Source organism: Cicer arietinum, chromosome 2 (genome assembly GCF_000331145.2).
Source record: "Cicer arietinum cultivar CDC Frontier isolate Library 1 chromosome 2, Cicar.CDCFrontier_v2.0, whole genome shotgun sequence".
NCBI lineage: Eukaryota > Viridiplantae > Streptophyta > Magnoliopsida > Fabales > Fabaceae > Cicer > Cicer arietinum.
In genome coordinates, this window is record NC_021161.2 from 52,281,551 (window position 1) to 52,293,697 (window position 12,147).

General features: G+C 26.7%; 1 protein-coding gene across 2 annotated transcripts; it reads left to right on the forward strand.

Moving 5' to 3' along the window:
* Positions 1-10,279: 10,279 nt before the first annotated feature.
* On the forward strand, positions 10,280-11,918 carry LOC101514646 (fasciclin-like arabinogalactan protein 7). Of its 2 annotated transcripts, none has more exons than XM_004491550.4 (2): positions 10,280-10,435; positions 10,926-11,918. In XM_004491550.4, the coding sequence occupies exon 2, from the start codon at positions 10,978-10,980 to the stop codon at positions 11,758-11,760; it is 783 nt and encodes a 260-aa protein (XP_004491607.1). In that variant the 5' UTR covers positions 10,280-10,435; positions 10,926-10,977; the 3' UTR covers positions 11,761-11,918. The 2 variants fall into 2 exon arrangements, with proteins under 2 accessions (XP_004491607.1, XP_004491608.1); XM_004491551.4 differs by lacking the exon at positions 10,280-10,435 and adding an exon at positions 10,537-10,759.
* The last annotated feature ends 229 nt before the right edge of the window (positions 11,919-12,147 follow it).

The window sequence follows — 12,147 nt, forward strand, 5'->3', positions numbered from 1 at the left end:
GAAAAATAATGGCATTGAGAATGGTTTATATAGAATTTTGAGGTAACAAGTTGATGAAAAAAATGAAGTGGGGGCAGTTCAAGAATCTTGGGATTTGACACCCAATTTATTTCACTCAATTTTAGTAAGCATGTTTGGCAATAATGGTGACAAATGCTTAGAGATGAGGTTAAAATTTAATTTAATAATGTTTATTTCGGATCCATCTATTAGGAGGGTGAATTAATGGAGCATGATTTTTCATCGATGCCATCATCTTCTTTTGGTTCTAAGTCTATGTGCTTTGTGCAGTCTACTATATAAGGGGAAACAACCAAATTAACAACTACTTTTAATCATGATTGAACTGTGGTAAAAGAAAACTTATTAATTTATGTAAAATGTATTTAATTTACACATGCATATAATTAATTAATCATCGTAGAAAATATTAAAAATGTTTAATTAGAGTTGAATAAAATTTATGTAGCTAGTTTAGTTTTTTTTATATATATATGTATATATAAATAAAGTAATTTAATGCAACTACCAAGACTAATTTTTTTGAGGTATTGATATTTTTGTTATCATATATGGAAAATGTTTGAACCTTGGTGGATGCTTATTTTTTGTGTTAAATGTTGATTTTGCAAATAAAATCATAAAATATCATGAAAATGTAAAAATAGGTCATGATCCAAGGTTTTGAGATTTGTAAAAAGTTACAATTTTATATAACATTTATAACTTTCACACTAAAATTCTCATAAATATTAATATATATATTTTTTTTATTGAAAAAGAGATTGTAATAAACTATAATTTAATTGAAAGACAAGTAAAATTTATTATTTCAGTTGGAATTTGAATTTGATTTTCATTCTTAATTATAATTTATTAACTACAAACCAACTCAATCATACATAATTTTTAAATTAAAATCAATATTAATTATACCTTATATCATTGGGTCTTTTAGGAATATAGTTGAAATTTTAATAACATCATAATTTAATAATAGCAACTCTATTTTATCCTTGAGTATACTATTCCTTGCTTTTGTAAAATTAAGTAGTCAATATCCATGTATCATACTAAACATTCTCTAATTAATTATAGACCTAAATTGTATGTTTACTTTTTACCGTTGGGTGTCAAATCTTACTACTAGCATTGAGTTAATAATACATAATTGAATAAATTAATGGAGAGAAATGGAGCTATATGGTAACTGGCAAAATAAGCCCACCCAAATAAAAACAAGAAGCCATTGTCCATCTAAACTATACATGGGCTTTGGTCGGCTAGTGGGCCAACCTACTAGGATGGGCCCTACGAAGAGTATACATAGAAGCCGTAACTACACCCAATTGGTTTGTGACACGTGGAAATCACATCACCGACTATATTTTAAATTTGATGTGATGAGTAATAAGACTATAATATATAATAGCAAAATAAAAATTGGTGAATCATGTCCCAATTGACATAAGGTGTGGTGTGTGCTGTAAATATTTATATTTTGTTGAACAGCTGCAAAAGGATTCCTTTGCCTAATAATAGAATGATGAATCATAAGAATAAGAATCATGCATCACATCATCATTATCATCCACATTGGAATTATTTACCAAACCAACGTCACAAAAAAGTATCCCTGCTAGATGTAAATATGTTCAAACGTATTAAACAAAGTAATTCTAATGCATCAAAATATATGATTTTTCTTACTTAATAATTTCGATCTCAAATATAAATAAACCTAATTGATATATTTGATTTAAATTGTAGTAGTCAAGACTCATTCACCTTCTCTTATAACAAAGTTTAGATTAGTTAATATAATGGATTACGTATTTTTGTTTTAAAAAAAATTATAGACTAGTTTTTTGTTTTCTTTCTTTCATTTTTTTTATATAAAAATGAAGTTTATTTTCTATACTTAATTGATTATTCCATCTTTAAAATTTTGGGTACTTGCTCACTAGTGCAATTAAACCTTGTTACATTGATTATTATGTACATGTTAGATGATTACTTGTCCGATCTAACATCTAGTGTTGTAATAAATAGTTAATTATAAAATCGGCTAAAATGATAGATTTAACAAGTCAAATTTCAAAATTGATTTATTACATTGATTAATATATTATAACAATTATAACTTATTACTTTTTTTGACAGAACTTATTACTTAAATTGTGGTTAAATTTTTGAAAAATCAAAAAGAGAAGGAGGATTTCTATACTTAATAGATTTTCTGTTTCACAAGCTATCTTAGATAACAATTGAAATAACACATTATGAACAATTGAAATAAGCTCTTAGGTTAGGATTTAGAATAATATTACATCCATGTTCTGTCAAAAGACTAAGTTTCCCTTTATGAAAACCAAACTATTATCTCAATATTTTGTTAAATTCTACAATAACACATAGCATAGCGGTATTATTGGTTGTTCACTTGTTCTTAACCCTTGCCTTTGGAAACCATACATATTAATCTATCACAAGGTTGAGGCCAAACATAATGCAATAACTATGGAGAAATACATATTAACATGGTTCAATCTATACAATTCTTAGAAATATATTTCTAGAATCATTGTAGCAAGTAACGAAGCCTAAACTTCAGCACAAGCCATGCATCATTTTGTATTTGCTTTTTAGCGGTATCAATAATTCATTGCAATCACAAAAACAAAAATTAAGCAAGATAGAACCAAATAATATTTAAACAAATAAACCACTAATGCCACAAACTCATAACTACAACCAACAATCCATACAGTTTCAAAATCAACACATTCATGTAAGTGAACAGCTTCAAGAAGATTAACAATCACATTTCACAACACAACCTAATCTTCTTGTTAAATGTTACATTGAAATTATTTTAAGTATTACAAAAATAAAATTCAATTAAAGATTAATAATAAGAACAATTAACAATGAAACAATTTTAGATTGCTAAGTAAGAAACAAGAATTATTAGAAAATTACTGGAGAAAGCAACAAACACTTTCTCACAGAGGAAAACACTTTTCGATGGTGAAAGAAATTGACACTTCTCGACCGAAATGCTCATTGATAGATGGAAGAGGAAGAGGAAGACAAAGAAAACTCGTTGTCGGTGCAGATGTAGAAAAATGTTGTGCTGGACCAACTCGTCGTCGGCGATGAAGGCTGAAAGCTGAAAGCTGAAGTCCGCCTGATTTTCGCTGAAAGCTGACGTTCGTTCGATTCGCATTTTCACTGAAGGATGAAGGATGAAGGTTAAAGGTTGAAGGGTGAAGATTGGGTCGTGACTGGGTTCATCCCATTTTACGACAAATCCATTGTGAAGGATGAATGTTTGGTTCACGCTGAAGGATGAAGAAGGAAGAAGAAGAAGAATGGGTTCACTAATTTACTATGCGTGTGTTTTCTAATATTTTTGGTTAATTTAGGAATTTTTATTTTATTTTTAAATGTTTGCTAGATCGGTCTAATATAACAGATTTAATAAAATTTGTGATAATAATAAATAAAAAATTTATTGTAGCTTTTTTTTAATATGTATATTAGAACAGTTCAATTAGAGCAGACCTACCCAAAAAAAAAAATTAATGTGTATGTTAGAATAGTTCAATTAGAACAGATCTAATAAAGTTTACTATAATAACAAATTTGTCGTTGTCTTACTTATTAGATTGGATGTATAACAACCGATCTAATATCGACGATGTAACAAGGTTAAAATGTATCAACTTGTGATGTTCCGAATAGTATGAAAGAATTTGCGGTGGATTCATCATTTTCACTAAGTAATATATTCTAAGAGTAGTTTTTACATAATTAGAAATGATAGCTTTTCACCTAACTCAAATTTAGATCATTATTTTTGCAAAATCCAAAAAATAATACATTCTTAAAATTATATATTTAAATGATAAATATTGACATTCGTCAGTTGAATTAAAATTTAAGAATTTATTTTTATTTTATACGGTTAATTTTTTTTTTTTTTTGCATTTTTCTTTTTGCAGTTCCTTGACGATGACAAAAAATTGTAGTTGAAGATCAACTATATTTTTTATATTTATTTGAAGGATTGGGCTTTTACATGGATGACAATGATCTTCTCAATTTGCAATTGCAATAGTAACTCTCCTTCACATAGTCAAATCCTACATTTTACTTTCAATTTTAATGACTTGGGAAATTCTTATATCTTAGTATGTACCAAACCCCCACATAAATGTCTTGCTTGTCTCTTTTTTATGACACTTTCCATAGTATCACATCACTATTTTTGCCAATGTAATATGGTGATAGTAATCTTTTTGTCTGTGGGAATTCTTTCAAGTTTAGACTGTAATTTGAAGCAATGTTATGGTACGTATTTAGGCTTTTCATCCAATGTGGTATGAATTTGTCCAAAAAATATGTGATTGGTAAAGCTTGATTAAGTAGTACACATGGTTCTGCAATTAGTAGTTACTTCTTCAAATAATATTTCTTGCATTTCTTTATCAAAACAATTTAATAACTAAATAATAACAGTGTTCAATCACATTGAACCATTTTATTATATTACACATTGATTAGCATTACTATAACTGCCATCAAATTACACCTATATCTATAGTTTGTAGATTATAGACATGTTGTAGTCCCTAAGAACATATATTAAAGAACTAATTAAATACAGAATTATTATCTTGAATATTCAAAAAAAATCGATTAAGGACTATTATGAGTATTCAATTTTTTGCTAGGTACGGATATGTCCTGAATCGATAATATAATAGTGATCAACTTGATTAAATTCATAAATAGTAGTCTTAGTTTAATGTTATGGTACTAAATTTAGGGCAAGTTTGCTTTTACATTTTGAAGAATTGGTTTATGTTAGAAAGATATTTTAAATTAAAAGTATATTTGAAATAAATGAATTTCTTGAGAGGCAAATTCTAGTGTTTTTTTTTCCAATACCTTATTTTTCAAAAAAAAAATTACCAAAATACTCCCATTTCAAAACTATATAACAAAATACTCTATTTCTAAACTCACTTACAAGTCGCCTTTGCAAATGGTGACTTCTAGCGTTTGCAAATGCGACTTCCTTAAGAAATTTTTCAAAAAAAAATCAAATTTTTTTCAAATTATCAAAAAAATAAAAAAATATATATATACATAATTAAAATAATTCATAAAAAGATACAAATTTTAAATTATAGAGATTGACTAGAGTTTCCTATAACATTTTGAAAATGTTTTAGAGTATGACCAGTTAACCGACATAGTCCGTATTTTCTATACACTATTTTAATTTTTTTTAAAACAAATATATATATATAATTCATTCATAAAAAAACATCACACATTTTACAAAAATTATGATAAAATTAATGTCGAAGGTGACCTTTAGTACTACATTGTTGAAGTTTTCTCACACATACCAATTTTTTTTTTGTTAATTTGAAAAAAAGTTGATTTTTTTTTTAAATTCCTTAAGGAAGTCTCCTTTACAAACGCGGATATCCTTAAGGAAATCGCCATTTGCAAAGGCGATTTATAGGTGAGTTAAAAAATAGAGTATTTTAGTATATAGTTTTGAAAAAGAAATATTTTGATAATTTTTTTTTAAAAATAGGGTATTGAAAAAAAAAGTCTAAATTCTAAGGTAGATGTAGTCCAACTATCCACCTTAAACTTGTGCTTAAAAGACTTTAAATTTTAAGGACGATTTAGAATATTACTTGAATGTACAAGTTAATAATCATATATATCCGTGTGTATGACAAATATAACAATCTAACTAATATTGTTCAACAAATTAATTGGATTTTGAACAACATCTTTATTGTATCAATCTATTAAATAAAATAATTTTTATCGAAAAACAAATAAAAAGAACCATAATGAATTTAGCATTAAATTTCTACATAAAATGCAAATAGGTTTTTGATCAACTAATTACTCTCTCACCGTATGCTTTTGATGTATACACACATGTTGAAATGCTCATCATTTCTTAAAAGAAAAAATAATTTATGAAAAATAAATCTACATTGATGAAAAAGTATTTTAGGAATCCTATATAGGAGAGTTAGTCAAACTTTTGTTATTACTCTCAAAGCATTAGGGTGTCCCTTAACAAAAGCATTAGGATAGTGGTTGTATTTGCTATTTTAGCATATACGAAAGGACGCTTAAAAGAATGGAATAAAGAGCCACTAAATCCAACGACTTATAGAATCAGCTTGATAAGGCTTTTCTATCTGCCACTCACATTGATAGCAATCTCTCATCTTCTTCTTTCTACATTCTTCATTTCAACAAGTTCAATATATTCCTTTTCTTCTTAGCTTATCTCTAAATTACTACATTACTTTTGCTTTAATTTCACGAACAAACATATTTACAAGCCAATATATTGCCATATGGGTGATGAGTTTTAATCCCTTATAATATTTCTTTTATTTATTACATTTTGATTTTGTCATTGTCATGTGAGTTGGAATATTTAATTAAAAGGACTTGTTTAACGATTTTCATATGCACTAATTTGCTTGATTAGGCCATTGACATTGTCCTCTCACCTAGTCATACAATGAGACAAAAGCTATTACACCGTTAGTTAAAGCTAATTAAAGTTGTAATTAATGTAAAGAGCTCATTTTATTTCATCACCGATCTATATTTAATCTAACCTTTTATTTATTTGACCACCGGTCCCAATAACCTTCACATGTTTACTCAATTATAAACAAAAATAATCAATTTCATTTAATTTTGTATGAATATTTGTTATGTTGAAAGAAAGGACATGTTCATAATAAAAGTTAGTTAAGCTTTTTTTTTTAGTTGAGTTCCGAGGATTCAACTGATTTGGATTAAAAGTTGTAAAAGTTAAAAGATTATATTTCAAATTTTTTTATTGGAAAATATGTATAGTTGATAAATATCTATCAGTTACTATTATAATAATTTTTACGAAAATTAAGAACTTCAGTTAAATGTAACTAATTTTTTATATTTTTATGTAAAATGTAAATTAAATTTACTAAATTGTCTATCTTTAATGTCAGATACTAACATTAAATGTTTTTGAAGTAAATAAAGGTTTATTATAAATAATAGTATTAATTAGTAAAAAAATAGTAATTTTTTAAAATTAGTTACAAGAGGGACTATAGTATAATTCACATATTGTTGCACTGTTCGTTTAATTCAAATTGATAAGTTAACTTCTATCTATTACATATTTAAAAATATGAATTTTTGGTACTAATTAGTTTTGTCACATTTGTATGTTTCTTAATTATATATTTTATGTTGTTAATTTGGATGAGTGAGTTTATTTGTATATTTATTTTTTAAAAAGACTTTGAATTTATATTTTTCTTGATCAATATATTATGTCAATTTAAATGAATAAATATAATTTTTATAGTAAAACAAGTATAACCCTATACATAGAGAATGAGTATTTTTCATTGAGACAAAATTATATTTAATACATTTTATCTTATTTAGTTATAATAAATATATACTTTAACTTTTGTATTTTTCACATAAAATATGGTTGTAAAGATTTACAACTTACATCTTTTATTTTTTTCCACATAAGTTGTTTATTTTTATAAATTCTTACAATTTAATCATAATACATCATTTTTTTAGTAAAAATAGACAAAAGAGTTGAAGTTGTAAACTTTCATAAAGATAAAAAATCTATGTAAAAAAAGGTGAATCTATTACAATAAAATAAAATAAAGAACTTTATATATAATTTTGTCATTCATAGATAAATAAGTTTTAAAAAACTCTTTAAATCATTGTGTTGGTTGATCTAGTCGGTCGTTACATGTTCAATCTTACTCCTATACGAAATCATATAAATATAAATAATAAAACAATAGGAAAGAAGGAATTACTATCAACCAATATAATGATTGATAATTATATACAAGTTGTTTGTATGTCATAATTCCATTGGATACAAAACAATCGTGAATGGGATCTAGTTTTTGTTTCGTGAGGATGTTAATTAGTCGTGGACCCAAGGTTGAAGCTAGTAAAACGAAAATAAGAAATTTAAGTGTAAAAATTATACTTGTATTCAAAAATAATAAATTATAACTTTAAAGTATTATCAAATATAAAAGAAAAATCAATTATGCACGATAACAAGTTGGTTAAAATCAAATTTACATCTTTAAAATTAATTTTAATTCATCCTAAAATGCAATCAAACATACACTTAACTAGTGAGAATCGTCACAAAAAAAAATCAAGCAAGCAATGCAGTCTAATAAATATGATAGGATAGGACTTTAATAGCAAGCTAATAATAAGTTTAATAAAATAGATCCATCATCAATGGATTGATATTTGATAGAGACAAGAAAATAATGAAGTTTCGTGTGATGACTATCATTGAACATATAAGACTATGATACAAACTTAAAATGCAAATTATATGCATAGCTTGTAGCTGATGTTACTTAATTTTATTTTATTTTTAAAAGGTTATATAAACAAATAATTTAGCATGTTTTTTTAATTCAAAATACGAAAAGGAGGGTATTTTAGACCTAACATGGTGATCATGAGTGGATATTGGTTTTGTAAGCCTGTATCAATAATGAACATGGTAGTATATATAAATTATCTTTACAAATAATGTGCATCTTCTTTTGTAAACATGTAACCAAACAACTCCATGATTAAGCATGCTAAACTTGGTGGAATTTTAGTGATGTGTGGCCTCTTATGAAGTTTCTTTAGAAGTGTGAGTGAGAAGAAAGAGTCATTTATGAAAGATTATAAAAGAAGCGATTTCGATATTTAATAAATTAGAGATTTTTTGTTAATATAATATTTTTTTAAATGAAAGTTGTTTTATGTTTGTCCATCTCATTTTTATTAGAAGTTTAAAACACCTTATTATTATTTGAAATATGTTTTAGATTATTTTCAGATTCTGATTTTTTTTCTTTCAAAAGTTGTATTCTATGTAACAAAACATATGAAAATTCATAAAAATGAATATTTGAAAAATAGACTTAAATGAAAAGAAAAAAAATAAAGGATGTTTATTATTTATAGATGGAATGGTAAAGAAAATCGTATATAATTGTGATATTTTGGATATTTAACTTAACAATTTTAGTTTCGAATATTCAATTATTTTGGCGTTTGTTAGTTGAATTAAGTCTTATGAATATAAAAAATATTTATTTTTAATTATTCTTTTAAAAACAAAAAACACCTAAGCTACAAAAAATGTGAATGTATTATGCCTAAAATAAAATAAAATAAACTCAAAATGTAATTTTGCCAAAAAAATCTGAATGAATATATGAATGTCGTGTCATATAAATAGATATAAAAATAACAACTCAACATAATATTAATAAATATTTATTCCCTCTGTTTTTTGAGTCCCCATTAATAATAAGCATTTTTTGTTGGTGCAAGGTTGAATTTTCCTTGATAAAAATGAACAAACAAAATTGCAATACAAATCAGATCATATGTATAGGTCTCTTAAATGATAAATTGGAGAGAAAGGAAAGAGTTATTAAAGTAAAGAAAAATGGTGGGGTAGAGTGGAAGGTTGGTCTATGATGAATGAATTAAAGAAATGATTAGTTGAAGTGGAATGGAAAGACCACCCTACATTCAAAGGAAAGAAGGGTCTTCCAGCTCTCTCTTTTTCATTAAAATTATAATAATATAGACAACAACTGCTACAAGGTAATTTAATTTAAAACTTCATACATATTATTTATTATTTTCTTAAAAATATTTTATCTTTCTAAACTATAATAACGTTGGACTTTTTAATGATCTTTTTCGTTTAAAATCATGAAAAAAAATTAAACTTATCTTGACATTCTTTTAAAATGCAATTTGTTATCATATCTTTACTTTAAAATGTTGCTACAATTCTTGTTTCATTAAAATATAAATTAGACCTCTTTCATTTAATGAATACTAGCCAAAATAACATCAAACTTTCAAAATAATCAAATTAACACCAAAATTAAAAAAATATAGAACAATAACAAATTATATTTTTTTTTAAAGTTTAAATAATTTTTTTCGCAATTTTGAAAACAAATATTCAACATTGTTATCATTTAAAAATAATTAATGAACTTATCTTGCCCTTGTTTGTGGGTTGCTATGGACACAATTTTACAACACCCATTATTAGGCTACTTGGCCAAAAATAAAAACATAATAAATGTAAATATTTTTTGAAATCCTAAGTGAACATAATTTATTCCCTAAATGAAATTGATAATATAAGATATGTATCCAGAAAGAGAAGCAGAGAGAAGTTAGAAGCATCTTTATATATCTATCTGTCTTCACTCTTTATATATATACCCTCCTTCCTTTCTCATTCTTCGTCCTTCCCATTCTCTCTCTCTCTCTCTCTCTCTCTCTCTCTCAGGTTTGTCTCTCTTCAACAACCTCTTTCTCATTCTTACATTTTCTTATGTCAATTCATTCTTTTTTACTTTACTGTCAATATGTCATTTTTGTTTTCTTTGCTATTTCTATAGATCTCTCTCATTTCATACTGCCTTTGATATTCACTCTCATTTCACTCTTCTCTACATTTATATTACTTAACTACTAACTCATTCAAATTCCTAGATCTTGCTTTATATATTCCATTTTCTGTTGAATGATTTTCTGTTTTTGGTCTGTGTGTGTTAAGTTTTGCAAGATCTGGTTTACACATTTTGTTAGGGCAATTCTAGACAAATCTTGAGTAAGGATTTATGATTATTGAAGATTTAGTTTGAAGTTCATATTACATATGTATCTTATAAGATTTTTTCTTGAATTTTAAGTTTTAACACTATTATACTTTTCACTTTCACAACAAGAAGTTATGTTTTGTTGAGATCTAACATTGTGGACCTTTTTTCATATAGGAATTTGGAGAGAGTATTGATATTAGAAGATAGTGGAGAAAAATAATCAAATATGGATTTTTCAATGATTTTTGTTGTTAGCAACATTTTGCTGCTTCTAAGTTCATCAGCATTTGCCAAAACTGTTGTTAGTCCTCCTTCACCAAGTCCAACACCAACTCCAGCACCAGCACCAGCACCAGATTTTGTGAACCTCACTGATTTGCTCAGTGTTGCTGGTCCATTTCACACTTTCCTTCAATACCTTGAATCCACAAAAGTGTTAGACACATTCCAAAACCAAGCTAATAACACTGAAGAAGGAATTACTATCTTTGTACCAAAAGATAGCGCCTTTTCAGCTTTGAAGAAACCTTCTTTATCAAAACTCAAAGATGATCAGATAAAACAAGTGATCCTTTTCCATGCATTGCCACATTTCTATTCTCTAGCTGAATTCAAAAACCTTAGCCAAACTAGCTCCACTCCTACATTTGCAGGCGGAGATTACACGCTGAATTTCACCGATGATTCAGGAACCGTTCACATTAGTTCTGGTTGGTCAATTACTAAGGTGACTAGTGCAGTTCATGCCACTGATCCTGTTGCAATTTATCAAGTTGATAAGGTTCTGCTTCCTGAGGCTATTTTTGGAACTGATATTCCTCCTGCACCAGCTCCTGCACCAACACCAGAAATTGCTCCTGCAGCAGATTCTCCAACTCAACAAAGTGCTGAGAGTAAATCGACATCGCCTTCGTCTTCGCCCGATGGTTCATCTTCTTACAAAATCATAAGCTATGGAATTTGGGCCAACATTGTCTTGGCAACTTTTGGTGTGCTTATGGTCTTGTGATTGTGATGAGGAGGAAAATCTCTATTCAAATATTTAATTTAGATTTATGTTTGTGTATCTACCTTTATTTGGTGATAATTTGCTTTGATTTGAGTCCAATTTTTTTGTGAACATAATCTGTTATTCAATATATGTATGAGAATGTGATTTCTATTAAACACTTTTTTTTAAAAAAACTAAATAAATAAATAACTGGTAGCCTATGATTGTCATGTTATATTATGAAGCAACAGCTGTATGTATCTACTTTTCTTGAAGAGTTTTGATGCCATCACTAAGAAAGCTGAGTTTGAGTATTAAGGAATGTTCCCTAAAATTAAATAATATTGATTTATTGGTTGATTTACAAAAATAATAAGAGTCACATGGTTTTAAAAAAAAGAAAGA